The 17,805-nt window shown below is 42.4% G+C and overlaps 1 protein-coding gene across 3 annotated transcripts in view; it reads right to left on the reverse strand.

Moving 5' to 3' along the window:
- Window positions 1–1,750: 1,750 nt before the first annotated feature.
- SIPA1L1 (signal induced proliferation associated 1 like 1) overlaps window positions 1,751–17,805 on the reverse strand; it is a 58,984-nt gene continuing 42,929 nt past the window's right edge. For all 3 annotated transcript variants that reach the window (XM_056850785.1, XM_056850786.1, XM_056850784.1), the window contains 6 exons: window positions 16,615–16,780; window positions 8,723–8,945; window positions 6,934–7,080; window positions 3,968–4,082; window positions 2,588–2,669; window positions 1,751–1,939 (listed from right to left, as the gene is read on the reverse strand). In XM_056850785.1, the coding sequence (XP_056706763.1) occupies window positions 1,796–1,939; window positions 2,588–2,669; window positions 3,968–4,082; window positions 6,934–7,080; window positions 8,723–8,945; window positions 16,615–16,780 (877 nt within the window). In that variant the 3' untranslated portion in view covers window positions 1,751–1,795. The remainder of the gene's footprint in view (window positions 1,940–2,587; window positions 2,670–3,967; window positions 4,083–6,933; window positions 7,081–8,722; window positions 8,946–16,614; window positions 16,781–17,805) is intronic.

Below are 17,805 nucleotides of genomic sequence, written 5' to 3' on the forward strand. Positions count from 1 at the left end.
TGGCAGTGGTTTAAGAACATTTCCAGCAATGAAAAGTGGCTTGAGCATAGGGAAGGGGAGAGACAGTTCATGAAAAGGATACACATGGGCTGTCACTTTTCAATGAGGCAATGCGGAGGAAAGAATACCGTGGATTCAATTCAGTTAGGGTTGCATGCAGAGAAGATCACTAAGTAAGTTCACCACATGCCACTTGAAACAATGCTTAGGCAGGTGCGGCGCACACAGGTTTTTCCCCCCTGACCAACATCAAGAGCTTATCCCCGCAGTGTGACATTTTATGGCAAGTTAGCCTGTCAGCACACATACATGTCACATTAGCTAGTTTGCTGGGAAACCTGCACTTGGAAGATTTAAGAGTCAGAATATTGCTTTTGTCTTTAATTCCCGTTTGAGCTAAGAAGGAATGCATGGGCAAGAATACTGATTTATCCTGTTCAAGCTACAATACTGCACACAGTTATAGTTGTGCAAGTTCCACCAAAGTTAAGAACATCTAGGCATGGATATCACTGTGTGCAGGCTTGCATGGTCTATGGTTGCAGCATATATCCACTGATTGACTGCTAAAAGTGTGGTGAGACCAGAATCCTGTATTGCAATAGCTGTTGTTTCACTACGTTTTCCCAGGCAAGGTGCACGGATCCTGCAGTAGAGCACGTGCCATGTTGCCTGCAATGCAGGACGGTCCACTTTGTTCTTTTTCTGTGGCACCCTATAAATCATTTGGGATTAGGGAGGATGGTGCAAGCCTGACTGGGGTGTTTGTAAGCCGGGTTTTCTGGTGTGGGGACAGATCTAACGTCTTACGCCCTTCATCATAATGAGGGTACCGAAGCACCTGTACAATGATGCACAATTGATGGCGGACTGAGCTGTTAGCATTTACAAAATCTCAAATACATTTTGGCACCAGCTAAATGTAGATGTAACAGGCCCATCAGGAGAAAGAGGAAGGGGACATTTCCTATAGCAGTTGTAGGTATTCACTTCTATCATGCAGCTTGAGAAAGGGTGCCAATTTAGCATACCGAAGTGGTGAAAGGTAAGCTCTCGCTTCCCTAGGAAAATGAAGCAGGCAACCACTACTAACTAATGCAAAAAAAGAGAGATGCAAAAAACGGAACTGGATTACTTGCCATAGCCATGGCTTAAGCCTCTGCAGGCTGTACTGTACACACACGTGCGCGCGCGCGCACACACACACACTACGGGCAATGGCTCTATTCAATAGGTGTGGAGATACCACTAAAGATGATCAAGGAGACACCCAAAACATAGTTCACATCCTCTTGCCTGTGGTTTACTTCAGAAACCATACAAAGGAAGCAGCAAAAAAAAAAAATCTTTCTAAGTGTTCTAGGAGTTGTAATATTTGTCAAAGCAGCAAGGATAAAGCAGATTAATCTGAAACTGATACAAAGGAGTGAATAGAAATAAATAGTGGCAAATGGACAGTTATTCTGGTCCATTCTCCAAATCACTTTTGTACAGAACAGGAAAGGAGAATGTGCAAAAAAAAAATAAAGACATTCACATTTTAGCAGTTAAACTTTTATTTTCTTTAAAATTATTTTTTTTTTTGCTTTTATTCCTACAAAAGGCAGACAATGATTGTTGATCTGCAATAGTTCTGAGTGCTTTGCAGAGATGCAAAAAAAAAAAAAAGGGTAACAGAATATGAAAGATGTGAAAGTGCTCTGATTGGGCTCTCAAAGGTGGTATTAAAGCTGAGTCCCACTACAGAGATGAATATATATATATATATATATTTGCCAATGTTTGTGTGCTATTCTTAGCTCATATCAATTGTGTTGAAAACCCATTCGGTGAATTTCTTCAGTTTCTCAGAGGCATTCTGGGACTCTTCCTGTAACCGCAAATTGTCTTCCCGCAAATGCTGCACTTCAGCCTGCAGATTTGCCTTGTCTTCTTTTTCCTGGGTATGAGGAAAAACACAAGATCTCACATGGGGACTTGATATCACAATTCCTGTTGCTATCACTTAACTGGACAAGGACCCCGTCCTCTTCTCTCCCTCTAATTCACTGGAAATACCATGACATTGTAACTGCAGGTCCGGGGACTCTGCTTAGCCACAAAGTCCTAGGAAAGAAGTGAGAGGTGCTTCCTAGTCCAGCCCAGCAGCTAAATCTGCTAAATACTCTCCCTCAAGCCATGGTTTCTGCTAAAACGTACTACAGAAACTAGCTTGCAACGTGTTCAGCTGAGAAGACTAAAGTTGAGCTAGCAGCGCATGGCAAACATAAAGCAAGATTTAACTGAACCCTGGGTTACACTCCAAGGTTAGAAGAGCTCATGCAGAATGGTATAATATAGCCTGATCTCATCAGATCTTGGAAGCTAAGCTGGGCCCATACTTGGAAGGGCAACCTCCAAGGAAGACTCTGCAGAGAGAGGCAATGGCAAACCTCCTCTGCTTAATCACTTGCCTTGAAAACCCACACGGGGTTTCTATAAGTTGGCTGCGACTTGACGGCACTCAACACACAAAGTGCTCATAGCATGCTTGGTAATTAAACACTTAAAATGGAAATTGCCAAAAAGTTCCTTTAAGATATTTTACCTTCTTTAAATCCTCTTGCAGCATTCTCAGCATTCCTTCCAGCTGGTTAACTTTAGAAGCAAGAGAAGGAGGAGATTCTTTACTGTGGGAAGGAGGAGACAGAAGACTGAGTTGCAGACTTTTCTGAATGATGATCCTCTGGCATTATAGAGACATACTGTTTAACTATGGTTTGTTCTGCTTGACAATGGTTATATGTTAAACCTGGAGCCATAATTTCTGATAAGAACTGACTGCAAGCCTTGAAGACATAAGAACTGTTCTGCTGGATCAAACCAAGGATCATTCTTATTGAGCATCCTGTTTATGCCAGTAACAGGCCACTATGGGCCTACACAGGGCATGAAGGCAGTCCCCCCCTTCAATTGTATGGCCCCAGCACCAGGCATTCAAAGGTACCAAGAAAGGGTGTAGCTCTCTCATTTTTTACTCTGTTCAGGTTACATTTAGATAGCACAGCTAAAAGCTACCAACAGAATTCATTCATCTGTAAAGCCATCTAAGCTAGGGACCATTCACCACATCCTGAGGCATTGTGTAAGTAACCCTGCTTTGTTTGACACAGCAGTTCCATTTGTTCCTTTTGAACTTTTGCAATGAGCAAAACAGAAGTACAGCAATTTCTCCACCTCCCTGTTTGCAAGGTGACAGCAGGTGTCCCTGGTTTCTTATGCTTCTGAGGACAGAGGTTAGTTCTACAACCTAACCCATGGTTTCACCATACATTTGAGACCTTAACCAGGCTTAAGACAAGAAGTCGGGGTTAGTGCTATGCATTACGTTTGCACTGGATCTAAAGGTGCTGTGCTTGAGAAGGTTTTGGAATTGCCATACAAGCTTTTATATGATGAAAATGAGCCGGGTTGGTGGAGTGGTTAGGGTGCTGGACTGAGACTGGAGAAACCCAGGTTCAAGTCCTTACTAAGCCATGAAGCTCATCAGATGATCTCAGTCCAATTATTCTCTCTCAGCCTAACTAACCTCACAGCATTATTGTGAGGATAAAGTCAAGGAAGGGAGAATGAGGTATTCTATCCTAAGTGTGTTTATTTCAAAAATGTAGTAAAGAATGCCAGGGTTTTACAGCAACGTGTTCCTTGTTGTCAACAGGGTATGATCACATTCTTTTGGAATATGTGCTTCTTTCCCCCAGTATCAAAACAGTTACTTGAAACACTGAATTCTCTGATAGTGTCCCAAATCCATCACCTGGAATATACCTGCAGAAATATGCAGCCATTATTGTTTCCTTTGCCTGAATTTGCATTATTTGGTTTTCCATTAGTAGCTGTGAATGGATCCTAAATGCCTATAATTTATATACTCCATTAAGCAACATCGATTTCCTCAGTCTGCCCTGCTGTTCAGCAGAGTACTCACCCAGTGTAAGGCATCATCTGCACAGGAAGCTGATCTTCAGCTTGGTCACTATTGGAAGCAACACTGACCGGTCTGTGGTTTTCATCACCAGGGGAAAAAAATGAGGCTCGTTGGACTGGAGAGAGAGGGAGAGACACATGCAACAAAATAATTTCTCTCTTGAAGCAGAGGAGGGCTTTTCTCTCTCTCAAGCAAAAACAGAAAGTCAAGAATAACAGCAAAGAGCAACGTCCTGTAACTAAGCTAAACACTGGAGCCCTGGTTGGGGAGAGCACCTAAGATGGGGATGCCACAAGCTGTCCCTAGTTTGTTGTCCCAGAAAAAACAACAAGTGCACAGAGGGTGCAAGGAGAAATTGAACATTCAAAGGTCCTAAAGATACTTTTAAAATGGCATGCTCAAAAACATAAAATTTGCTCTGCTAACTTACAGAGGACTGCTCTAAATTCTACTACAGTGCAAACGTCACTGCTTTTCACGGGACAATAAGATGCAGATTTCTACAAAGGCTCCCTTAGCGCAACTGACAGGACAATAGAAAGGCTCTGGGAGCCCACAGTTTGTCCTGTGTGTAGTACTAGTAGTGATTAATGCGCAGCTGCTTTTTTGCTGCCTTGCTTTCTAGGCCATGTTTGCGTAAGCTGATCTTCCAGAAAGGCCAGATGGCTTGTGGAATCCAATTAACATAATACACATGTTCCATAACCTTTCCTTTCAGGAAGGGGGGTGGGGAGAAGACAGATTAAGAAAGTTAGGATGCGCTCTGATCACACCTTATTTGAGTGTGTGTATGGGGGGGGGAGAAGACTGCACATCAACTCCTCCAGCACGCAGACTGAAATCTCAGCCAGGTGAAGATGTGATAGAAAACTTACCTTTTCTTTTCATCAGAGAACATAAATCATGGTCGGGTTGCCACCAGTCTGTGCGTGTCATGTAACCATTTTGCTTGTTTGGATTCTCCCCCTGCCAAGCACCACCCCCCCAAACCAAAAACTACACCTAAATTCTATGCAACTTGAAAGTTACTTTCAGGTTTATGAGTATAGGCTTTTCTTCACCAGGTTATTTGCCGCAGCTCAGCTTCTTAACTGCATTGGCTTTTCCTCTACCTTATACACAGTATCATTTGCCAGTTGTTGCCCTCCTACTTTTTTCCCTCTGAGTTTTTTCCTGTATTTTTTCAGATAGTCTGAGGGGGGGAACCCACAGGAAGAAAAACCAAGAAACAAGAGGAGAACAACAAACATAAATGATACTGCATGTAAAGATCACGCAAAGTGAGTGATCACGCGAAGTGATGGTATCACTTTACTCTGCTCTGGTTACACCTCACCTAGAGTACTGTACTCAGTTTTGGGCACCACAATTTAAGAAAGATGTAGACAAGCTGGAACGTGTCCAAAGGAGGGCAACGAAGATGGTGAGGGGTCTGGAGACCAGGTTTTATGACGAAAGGTTGAAGAAGCTGGGTATGTTTAGCCTGAGGAGAGATATGATAACTATCTTCAAGTACTTGAAGGGCTGTCACATAGAGGATGGTGCCGAGTTGTTTTCTGTTGCCCCAGAAGGTCGGACCAGTACCAATGGGTTGAAATTAAATCAAAAGAGTTTCCGTCTAGACTTTAGGAAGAATTTTCTACAAGTCAGAGCGGTTCCTCAGTGGAACAGGCTTCCTCGGGAGGTGGTAAGCTCTCCTTCCCAGGAGGTTTTTAGAAGAGGTTAGATGGCCATCTGTCAGCAATGCCGATTCTATGACCTTAGGCAGTTGATGAGAGGGAGGGCATCTTGGCCATCTTCTGGGCATGGAGTAGGGGGTCACTGGGGGTGTGGGGGAGAGGTAGTTGTGAATTTCCTGCATTGTGCAGGGGGTTGGACTAGATTACCCTGGTGGTCCCTTCCAACTCTATGATTCTATGAAAGAAAGGGGTGAGACCAACGCAGTTAAGAAGCCAAGCTACAGCAAACACCCGCCGCAGAAAAGCTGGCCCACTAAAGTTATTTCCTACCATGCTGTCTCTTTGCTTTGCTTTTCCAAAACTGTTTAGTTCACAGAATGAACAAAACCACCTTTATGGTCATAACTTTAGCTACAAAATTAATATCAATCTGGAAATTAAAAAGATACCATGGTGAAACTGAGAGAAGTGGCACAGCAGAAAATGGCATGCTGTTTCAAAGGAAAAAGCATGTGATCTTAGGGTCACTAATGAAAAATCTGCATAAAGCTCAGTTTGTATTTATAGATAGATATTTTAAAGAGTTACTTGGTTTCAGGTTTCATGGCTACAGGAGCAAACTTTAATTCTAGCTGGCAAAAGTTTCCTATGTAGTTCTCAGCAATGAGCATGTTGGACATTGCCCTTTTAAGTTTTGATACATATGCACAAATGATCTTTGCCTTTTGCAAAGTACCGACATATTTAGGGATTTGCAAGATGCAATAATTCACAAAAGATAAAAATTGTTACGGATATGCAAGGTTGTGTGCTTCAAGAGATGGGAGGGGGAAACGGCCAAGAGGCAATGTTTATCAACATATCCGATACACATCAGTTCATGGAGTACTCTGACATACTTCAACTGTGACTAAAATATCATAAAAATCCAGTGTTCCCTTTTTATCCTTTGGCCTCATGGCAAGAGATTGTGCAATCAAGTCTGTTTTTTTTGTTTTTAATAGGTAACTACTGATTAAAAACATTCACTCATGGCAATGCAGTGAAGACATCCAGTTTTTGAGGTACATTAAAAAAAGTGAAGCGTACAAAACATAAAGTAAATGAAACTGCATTTGAAGGGTGTAAGTGACTTTGGGTTGCTGAGAATCCTAACGTAAATGTAGAAGAACTTGGCTTTCAGAGCAGGTCATCTATGAAATGATAGAAAGAGCAAATTAAAAATTCTTCAGTGCGGGGTGTTTGATGAGGACTAAGCTTTGGAAGTAACGAACTGCAGATACCTACCCTCAAAGGCTTTGGCAGCATCTACCAAGTTTGACCAATCTAGGTCAGAAGCAGAATCAGGCAGGGGCATGAGACCTGGGTCTGGCATGGGCTGCCTTCTCTGCTCCTGGATATCTGTGAGGGAGCTGTCTGAGGCAGAGAACTCTCCTGAGGCAACACAGAACAAAACAAAAAAGGAAAGAAAAAAAAAACTGCCGTTCAGCTGAGAAAACATTCTAAATAAAGATTCTGCCTCCTGACTTTCCACAACTTCAGACCTACACGGAGGCTACCAAGGCCGACCAGATGGAGCTTTTGCTGGATCTGACAAGACTCCGATGTCTGGGCACTGCATATGGGGAATAGCAATAATTCCTTGTGGCATTCAGATAAAACCCCTAGAAACTCCCAACACTGGACTGCAAGACCTGAACTGGGGGATACCTCATTCATTTGAATGATGGACCTTGGGGTCTAAACTTTACTGAAAGGTGAAGTTTAGGTTTTAGGGGAGAAAAAGCATAGGGAGGTGTCCCTCCCCCGATCTCATCAGGCATATAATATGGGGGCGGGGCTTCACATCATCTGTATACCTTTTCATGTTTCTTTTAAAGGTTATAAATGTATGTGGCAAAGGACCTGAAAAGTGAGCACCAAATCATCAAGTGATGAATCATTAGTAGAGATGTCCTTTTAGGAAATGGCCAGAAACATTACAGATATTTTTTCAGTCATGACAGCAGCTACAAACAAAGATAGGGGATAAGTGATATCTAAGGCAGCCCTAAAACCTCTAATCCATATTGTTCTCTGGTAAAAATATAAACTCTTTCCCACAGATCTCCAAGCAGTGTTGTTTGCTAGTTCTTGCCACACATATCACAAAGAGCTATTTAGCCAAACACCCCCCATGCACATGTATTTTAAGACAAGAAGCATAAGCATCAAACAATTCATAACTTGATTCATTATCTAATGGTTTGCCCTGATGAAATAAGGCTGCTTTGGAAGTATACCGTTCCAGTGTTTTGAAATAAAAGGCAATTTCCCCCAATCAGTTGATCAAATTGCTCTAGTAAATCAAGGCTTTGTGCAATCTCTGCTTTTCAAAAGTACACGGAAGGACACAGACAAGCCAAAGTTAAGAAGTCCAAATTCCCCTGATTGAAAGGGGAACAATTTAATGCTCTTAATGAAAGCAAGTAAAACTAATCATAGTGGTTCAACTCTGACTGCCAGCCTTAATAAGGTTTTAAAGAATTTTCCAAAATGATCATGCTTGAACTTTAACAAATCATCTGCAGAAAGGGACTTCTGCAACTATAGGGCAGTCACTGAGAATGCTGTTTTCTGTGCCAGACTTGTACATAGTACAGTCAAAAGGTGATCTTTAAGATGTGTTTGGCTCTAGCTTTTTCAAAGGTAAACCTGGGACCTGCCATTTAGATCTGTGTAGGTCAACCAATAATCTAGAAATGTACCCCATAAGCTAATAAGGAGTTGAACAGATGCTAGAGCCCTGGTGTCATTTGCCCACAGCAATCATCACTCCCAGAAAGCAGTTCTGTGCTCTGTCACACTTGAAAGCTTCTGGAGCAATCAAAAGGCAGCCTGAGACAGAACATACAGCAGTTGTCTAATCTCAGGAGGACAAAAGGAACAGATAAGGAATGCCAGTCTGAATCTGTTTGTCAGTACAAAACAGTGGTAACGAATAACTTACAATGTGAAGGATACATGCTTATCCTAACGAATAAACCAGACAACCAGCACATATTTTTCCCAGTGCTGAAGTTGGAAACACACTCACCATGTAAAGATTTCATTCCCAGTGTGTATGATGGTCTTCTTAAGGGTAGCGATTTGGGTAGAGAAGGGTATGTGCTGGTGAAAAGGACATCATTCGGCAGGGCTTGGTCTAGAAGTGAAGCTCGTGAGGGGAAGAAATGCTCCCTCTGACTGCTGTAAATACTCTCATCTGATAGAGTCCTCTGCAAGGCACGCCTGGAGGTAGGAGTGCTAGGGAATGGAGACTAAGAGAGAGAAAGGTACGAAAACTTATAGCAACATTCCAAGAATGCACCATCCCTTCACTGTAACTACAGAAGGTGACTTTTTTGAGGCTCCTTCTGAAAAATAAACCAGTTTCCATGTTAAAATTTATCTCCATGGGATTGCTTACAGAATGATTCCATGCTCTAGAGGGAAGGTGAACAGTTATAATTTGTATCAACAAAATGTTTAGACATCCACATCACTGAAAAGCTATCCCATCTTATACCACATTACTCTAGGGCAGCCCATATATTGGACAAACCATTGCCTTGAAATGCGGGTACTAAAATGGACTAGGAGCTTTTCCAGTTGAAAGATGCTAGTGAATATTGTAAACTTGATGGTTCAAGTAATATATCTTCTGTTCACTTTTTGTACCATTTTATTCTGTTGTGATACACACACACACATATGTATCACACACACACACATAATATGTGTGTGTGTGTATGAGTGATATACAGTGTACTCAAATTGTGTATAAATGATGCAAGAAACGCAGAAAAGATACACACAGATTATTAATACAAGCAAAATGAGCATTCAGAAAAATTCACAATGACAACATATGGAAACAAAAATAAGTGGGAAAGGGTCTATCCATTCATAGACCTGCTTTTTCACAAAGGATATTTTTTGGTTAATGCCAATAACATGACATCCAGCTCTTGGCTAATAGAAGATGGGCAAGACAACAGAAATGCTGTTGGTTGAGGAAATATTACTGCTTTTAAAAATGTCAGGGTGAGTAACATGCTCCAGAGCTGAAGAAGGGAAGCACATATTTTGAAACACACAATGTTCACATGGCAGGACACTGCTGTGGGCGATGCAGTAAACATAGCTGTTTGCCACATTTTAAAGAGGGTTAAATTATGTTAGAAGTCCTATGCCACTGCCACCACCTTCCATGAAGAACTGCACTGGATCTTCTGGGGTGAGGATAAAGGGGAGGGGTTGCATTTTCCTATAATGAAATATTTTGGCAGCTGTTGGCTCAATCGGATATCATACAACAGAAGTGCGAAGCTGAGGATCTACTGCAATAATTAACAGCTGTGCATTTAGTGCACAAAGTGGCATTACATGAAGGGACACTAGCAAAATAGCCCATCCTCATTTCTTCTGCTTTGTGCACAGGCTATTTTAGAGTAACAGTTTTTATAGGATGTATTGATTCAGAAATGTCCCTCCTGCGTAGACAGAAAATCCACTGCAGAGCTTGTAAAACAGGAATGGCTTTTTCATCTGTGTGGTAAGTAATGCTAAGAACAGAAATCTGCCAGATTATATTTCCAAAGCCTCAGCATTGACCGCTGATTGGGAAATAAGTCCTACATAAGAGAAGAATGACGAAATCTGATCCACATGGACATGGTGGTGGTGGTCTCAGAAGCTCTCTAGACTACCCAGCTCATCATGGGGGGCATCATGCTCACCCACTTCAGATAGCAGGCACCCAAACACACTTAAATGCTCTCCTGGTTAAAGACATCCTTGCATCGTAGGTCTGAGCCAAAAGAGGGAAAGGGAAGGGTTTTTATAAACATTTTTGTCAATTGTGGAAAGCACCCTTCATTCAAGAATTTTTTAGAGGTGGAAATGTCTGTGTCATGATCCTTCCCCCTTCTCTAGTCAATTTGCAAGTGCTTTGCACGTTCAGAGGAGGTGATACGCTGTGTGATCCTTTTTTTTTTGGCAAAGTAGAAGTTGTCTAGAAAAGGGATCACAGTATATATATCACCTCCTTTGAACTGGCAAAGTAATTGTAAACTGACATCGTAAAGGAGGTGATGCTCAGCACGCTCATTCCCTGTCTTGTGCTTTGCCAGATTTGGAAGAGAGGTAAAGCATTCCTGATGGGTGATCTTCAACCTATATGACCAATTCAGGAAGTATTTCTGTCATTCAAACTCAAATACAATTGCAATCAGCAACATCGTCACACGGTGGTTTCCACTTAGCTAGGATTCTTCCAGGAAAGAAAGATCAGAATAAAAGAAGTAATGCCTGAAATACCAACAGTCTAGGCAAACAATGATAAATTGCAAAAAGCAATGTTAAAAATCAGGTTTTGTTTTGGGACTGTTTCAGCCCTCTTAAACACACTATGTTTGCCACTTAGATTTTTTGGGATTAATGTTCTGCACAGCCCTAAACAGAAAGTTATATAAGAGGGAGAAGGGTTTTGGCCTTATCTTCTTCCTGAGATGCTAACTTTCCATACATAGGGAATTGTCTCTCATGGAGGAGCTTTTAGTCAAGCAGTCCCTTACCTGCAGTTGTGAGTAACACACCATTGAATAAGTTTTCCATGATGAGCTGTCTAAAAAGCCTCTCAGCTAGACTTTAAGTGTGCGAATATACAAAGATATGTGTCACGGAAACTCATACCAAAGCCACAGAGTAAGCCCCCCCATCCCTCCTCCTCCCCATTTCATTTTTACTGTCATGGGAGGCACTTTCAGGATTTTCTGTTTCAGGCACCAGAATGCCTTGGCGGTCCCTGGGTGGGATGTAGTGAGGAAGAGCATGCATAGGTTAATCTACCCTGCTGCCAATCAGAGAACAAATGTAGCTTCTTAATAAATGGTGTCAAAGAGCTACTGAAGCACAGTTTGACAGTCCTTTGCCTACTAAGAGAATACCGTATTTTTCGCTCCATAGGACGCACCTGACCATACGACGCACCTAGTTTTTAGAGGAGGAAAACAAGAAAAGATCTTGTTTTCCTCCTCTAAAAACTTGTCTTATGGAGTGAATGCCGGCTGGGCGCGTGCGCATCGGGACGGCGTAAGCCGGCGTTCCCCGCCCCGACAGCCAACTGGGAGGTGGGCGGGGCCACACAGAGCCGGCTGGGCGCGGGTGCGTCGGGACGGCGCAAGCCGGCGCACGTGCCCAGCCGGCTCTGTGCCCCCGCTTGCCTCCCAGCTGGCCGTCGGGGCGGGGAACGCCGGCTCGTACCGTCCCAATGCGCACGCGCCCAGCGGGCTCTGTGCGCCCCGCCTACCTCCCAGCTGGCCATCGGGGTGGGGAACGCTGGCTCGCGCTGTCCCAACGCGCACGCGCCCAGCCAGCATTCACTCCATAAGACGCACAGACATTTCCCCTCACTTTTGAGGAGGAAAAAAGTGCGTCTTATGGAGCGAAAAATACGGTATATTCTCTACAGCTGTGGCAACAGTGTTATTGGTAGTATTAGCATCATTGAGAAGAAATCATCTATTGTTTAAGTAAGGAGAATTACTTGACAGAGCAGATTCCATTCATGAAAATTTCCACAACAGGCACACACAGGTTGGGATTTTTGTAAGAAAAGTGAAGGCCTTGCTTATGCAAGCCATGAGATAGGTGTTCATCTTTCTGCACACAAAGTCAGTAGGGGGAAAAAACCCCTTGCCTATGGCTAATTTCCTTTGCTATAGCCTCAAAGGCATCACTGAAAATAATCTGCATACAGAACCCCATACTTACAAGTTTTTAATAAGCCTCTTTGGGTTTTGACAAGGAATGGAAGAAGTTGCAAGTGCCCTCTTTTGCATGGTTGCTGTGGAAACCATTTAGTCTCTGACAAGCATGAAATGTTAAGCAGTAGCTTTCAGCACAGAGGTCTTAGAAATCAGGACTCTCTTTCAAAATTATTCACTGAATGTTTTAAGACTGTTAAGCCATTAGTACTTCTGGTGTAACCTTAAGGAATTGTTCTGAGTGGATTTAGCTCACATGTATATTTGCTTCAAAGTTTAGGGAGCAATTTTGGTCCTTTCTAAATGAACAGCGGCAAAGTTCAGCAGGAAAGTTCAGAGCACTGTCAACATGTCATTATTCAAGATCAGAATGTAGAAGAGTTAATCAAGCGAAAAAGAACAGAACTCAACATTCTTGTTATTACTAGTGTCTCCTAAACAAATGATTGCTGTCCCCCATGAAGAGCTGAAAGAATATTTTTAATAATTGTTGCAGCTGCTAATATATTAGAACCTTCCCAAAGTAAAATTCTGCAAGAACCAGAAAGCTCTGGGCATCTTCCATGAGGCCAAAGGCAGTATCACGAGCCATGAGAAAAATTCAAGAATGACAAGAGTGTTTCCATCATTCTTGCTATCACAGGAAGGATTTCTTCACACAACGCATAGTTAAACTGTGGAACTCTCTGCCCCAGGATGTGGTGATGGCTGCTAACTTGGAAGGCTTTAAGAGGGGAGTGGACATGTTCATGGAGGAGAGGGCTATTCATGGCTACTAGGAAAAATGGATACTAGGCATGAGGCATACCTATTCTCTCCAGGATCAGAGGAGCATGCCTATTATATTAAGTGCTTTGGAACACAGGCAGGACAATGCTGCTGCAGTTGTCTTGTTTGTGGGCTTCCTAGAAGCACCTGGTTGGCCAATGACTTGATATGAATGACTGCTGGACTTGATGGACCTTGGTCTGATACAGCATGGCCTTTCTTATGTTCTTATGTTCTAGGAAGACATCGCAAAGATGAAATAATGTAATACAATGTAAAAGCTCTTTTTTAACAGAAAACATTAAAAACTGTTTGGAGTTAAGCATAGTCATTTCTCAAGAGATTCTCAGAACCTTTCAGATTAAGAACAAAAGAAAATAAGAACACAAGAAGAGCCCTGCTGGATTAGACCAGCGCTCCATCTGCTCCGGCATCCTGTCTCATACAATGGCCAATCATGTATTCTGGAGGGTCAACAACATGTCAACAACATGCCATATAGGCTGAGGCCTTCCCCTGATGTTGCCTCCTAGCTTTGGTATTCAGGGGTTTACTGGAGGTTCATTTGCCACACTGTCGCCCACTCACTCAATCTGTGGAGATCCTCCTGGAGCTCTTCACAGTCATCCTTGGTTTTCACCATCCTGAATAATTTTGTGTCATCTGCAAACCTGGCCACTACACTACTCACCCCTAGTTCCAGATCATTTATGAACAAATTAAATAGTAGCAACCCCAACACAAATCCTTGTGGGACCTCACTGCTTACTGCCCTCCACTGTGAGAACTGTCCATTTATTCCTACTATTTGCTTCCTGTCATTTAACCAATTATTAATCCATAAGAGAACCTGTCCTCTTATCCCATGACTGCTAACTTTATTCAGGAGTCTTTGGTGAGTTATCTTGTCAAAATCCTTTTGAAAGTTTAAGTATATAATGTCTACTGGGTCGCCGAAAGCCACACGCTTGTTAACTTTCTCAAAGAACTCCAAAAGGTTGATGAGGCATGACTTCCCTTTGCAGAAGTCATGCTGATTTTGTTCTTCTATATGGGCTTCAATTAGTGTGGTTTTAAATAGCTTCCAAGCATCCTCTTGAGTTTTGACTCTCGTGTTTTCCCTTCTACTTCTTTTTAACTATTCTCCTTTTTTGTAAAGTTCCCCCTTATGTAATCAAATGTTACAGTTTTGAACTTTAGGGATAACTTTCCATTGACATGAATGATGAACTTAATAGCATTGTGGTCACTGTTCCCTATTGCTGCAATAATCTCTACATTTCTTGCCAGGTCTTCAGCCCCACTCAGAACCAAGTCGAAGATCACTACCCCTCTCATTGGCTCTGTGTACAACTGTTCTAGTGCACAATCATTTATGACATCTAGGAATCTTGCTTCTATATACAGCATGACTCGAGCATGTTTATGCAGTCAATGTGAAGGTAGTTGAAGTCTCCCAGTATCATAATATTATCTGCTTTAGTCATCTCCCTTATTTTCTTCTCCAATTCAAGATCAGCCTCAAGGTTTTGATCAGGTGGGCGATAGTACATCCCCACTTTTAAGTAACCCTTAGGGCTCAGTATTTCCACCCACATGGCTTCTGTTGGGGAGTTCATTCCCCTAAAGTTTTCTAACTTATTTGATTCTATGCCCTCTTTGATGTACAATGCAACATCTCCCCCAACCCATCCCTCCCTGTCCTGCTTGTAGAGATGACTGAATACCAGGATGACTGTATCCCATGAAATTTCCCACATTTCACCATGTTTCTGAGATACCGACTATATCTAAATTGTCATTTAACACCAAACAGCTCCCCCATTTTGGCTTGGAGACTTCTAACAATGGCATACAGACACCTACAATATGTTTTCCTCTCCAGCAATCCTTGCCTCCCTTTGTCGCCACACATGGCCCTCCTTTGCCATCCCACCCTCACTCTCAAGTTCTATTCTACTCCTATCAATTTTCCCTTGTCCCAAACTGGAAACTCCCCAGCTCCTGTCAGATTTCCCCTTGGGATTAGTTTAAAGGCTGTTCTGCCACCTTTTTGATAGTAAGCACCAGCAACTTGGTTCCCTTTTAGTTCAAATGAAGCCCATTTCTTTTGTACAGATTCCGCTTGTCCCAGAAAGTTCCCCAGTGCCTAATAAATCTAAACCCTTCCTGCTGGCACCACTTGTACATCCATACATTGAAACCCTGCTCTGTGCCTGTCAGATTCAGGTTTTAGTCAGTTTTGCACTGTGAATGTTATTTATTTAAAGTTTTATAGTACTCTTTTCAGCAAAAGTCCTCAAAATTAAAAAAAAAACCATGGAAAAAAATCAAGGGTAAAACAACACACACACACACACACACACACGTAAGTGAGCAGTGCATTTGTACCAAGATACAGCTAGATCACAATGGGTAGGCGTGTTTGTCACTAGCAGTAGAAAAGAGCAAGAGCCCAGTAGAACCTTAAAGACTAACAAAATTTCTGGCAGGGTATGAGCTTTCGAGAGCCACATCTGAAGAAGTGAGCTGTGAAACTGGACTCTTGCTCTTTTCTATTGCAAGAGACAGCTAGTTAAGTAAGGTCTGCCTAAAAGCCATCTCTTAGCCAACTCTTTCAACCTCAATACAGGGTGAGTTTGGTGGGCTGCTTTGGGGAACTGAGTTCCGTGGATGGGGGCTACCACCAAGGCAGCCCTACCTGCCTCCAGAAAGCTGGGACACTCTAACAATGCCACCCACTGCACAGTTACTCCCTAAATCCACTGAAGTCAATGGGTTAGATGAGTGTAACTCTGCGAAGGATGGCACTGTCAGTCTGGCCACCTTTGCAAATCTATAGGCATCAAGGGATATATTCAGGAGAAGATGATCCTTAAGAAGTCCTAAGAAATGTAGGACTTTAAAGATGGAACATGGGTTTTGGAGTAGAAACTAACCTGGAAATCAGTGTAATTTCTTACGACCTTCCCTATCTGGTTAACAATGGGGTGGGAGTGGGCAAGGAGGAGGAGAAGAGAGAGACTAAAGCTAGAGAACAGAAGGAGACCAAAAGGATCCCAACTCTCCCTCAGAGGAGGGGATTTAAGCACCAGCTTCTGGGCTAGAGCTCCAGAACTTTCTGGAGTAGCTTCTGTGCTAGTGCAGAATCTGTGTATATAGGACTACACAGGAACCCCAAAGAACAACAATGGCTTACAATGGCAGTCTAAGTGAGGTATACTAAGTGAGAATTTTATTACATAATGTGTATCCTACTGTTCTTAACAAACACACACGTCAAAACCTCTTAGACTTAATTACTATTAAAAAAATACAAACACAGGCCTGATAAAATTATCAATGGAATTATGATGCAGATATTGCTGATCACTCTTGGTATCAGAGCAGGATACGGTTCTGCAACCTATACCTTAAAGTTCTTCTGAGATTCTGGTGTTGGACTATCTAGATCTATCAGCTTCTTTAATTCTTCCTCGATATTTGATTTAGATGATCGCTTTGGTGAGGCTCGAAGATCTCTGGCTGATGCACGTAGCCGAGGATGTGCCACTTCATTACCATCACTCTGGTGGCGCCTTCAAAGAAAAGAAGATAAAAGGTTAGGAACTAATGCCTCTGGGACAGAACTCTTCCAACAGCTTCTATAGATACTAAGAAAGAAGGTTAGGTAGAAAGTGGGTTTTTGGGATGGGTAGGCGAGGGGGTTGTGGAATTCAGTTTGATATAGGAGACCCATATATAGTGATACCTGCTTAAAGGAATAAACCTGTTAGGAACATCGATCATTGTGCATCAACAAATAGTTTGTCCTTATAGCTGCAACCATGACTACCCTACCACGATGCATGCACAGATCTTCCTCTACCTACAACTATTGAAAAGTATTCATTACTTTAGATTACTTGTCCCTGTCATCCCATGAGCTAGGATGAAAATATCTGGCATCCAAGACTTCCAGGGTTTTTGGACTTGGCCACTGCATTCCCTGTGATGGGTTCTGTTTTGCTCCTAGAACCAAGCTATCATTCCAGCCATATTTCCTTTTGCAACCCACCCTTTCCACTGCCAGCTCCCCCTTTAAGTGATTTATACCTTAGTCTATACCTTATACCTTTTGTCTTGCTTTAAGGCTTGGCCTATGTCTCACTCCTGACCTTATTTTCAATCACTCCCAACTGCAGTCTTTAGTATCTCTCACTCTAAGTGCATTTAACAGCATTTAAGCTAAAATGTGTGAGAATCTGGCTTGTTGCTGGCTACATGCCACCTTGAGTATGCAGGAAATCTAGCAACATCCAAATCTTCTCCCTGGAGCTCTTGTTTGTGTTCTGATTTGGGGAGGATAACACACAGCAAGAGTTTCTCCGGCTGTTATATTATTATTATTTTTACTTTCTCCAAATCCCAGCATTCATGAGAAAAGATCCATTCTCTACCCTAACTCGTTGTTCGTCACAAGGGATTCAGGCGTAGCACAGAGAGTTGGCAGTAACTACAAATAATGTCTGACTAATAAGCCAAGTGAATGCATTTGGTCCCCTGGTCAAAGATGTCTTGAAATACCTCTAGCTTCATTTCAATCTATTACAAACAGCCAGCT

The sequence above is a fragment of the Euleptes europaea genome, chromosome 6, assembly GCF_029931775.1.
Source record: "Euleptes europaea isolate rEulEur1 chromosome 6, rEulEur1.hap1, whole genome shotgun sequence".
In the NCBI taxonomy this organism is placed as follows: domain Eukaryota; kingdom Metazoa; phylum Chordata; class Lepidosauria; order Squamata; family Sphaerodactylidae; genus Euleptes; species Euleptes europaea.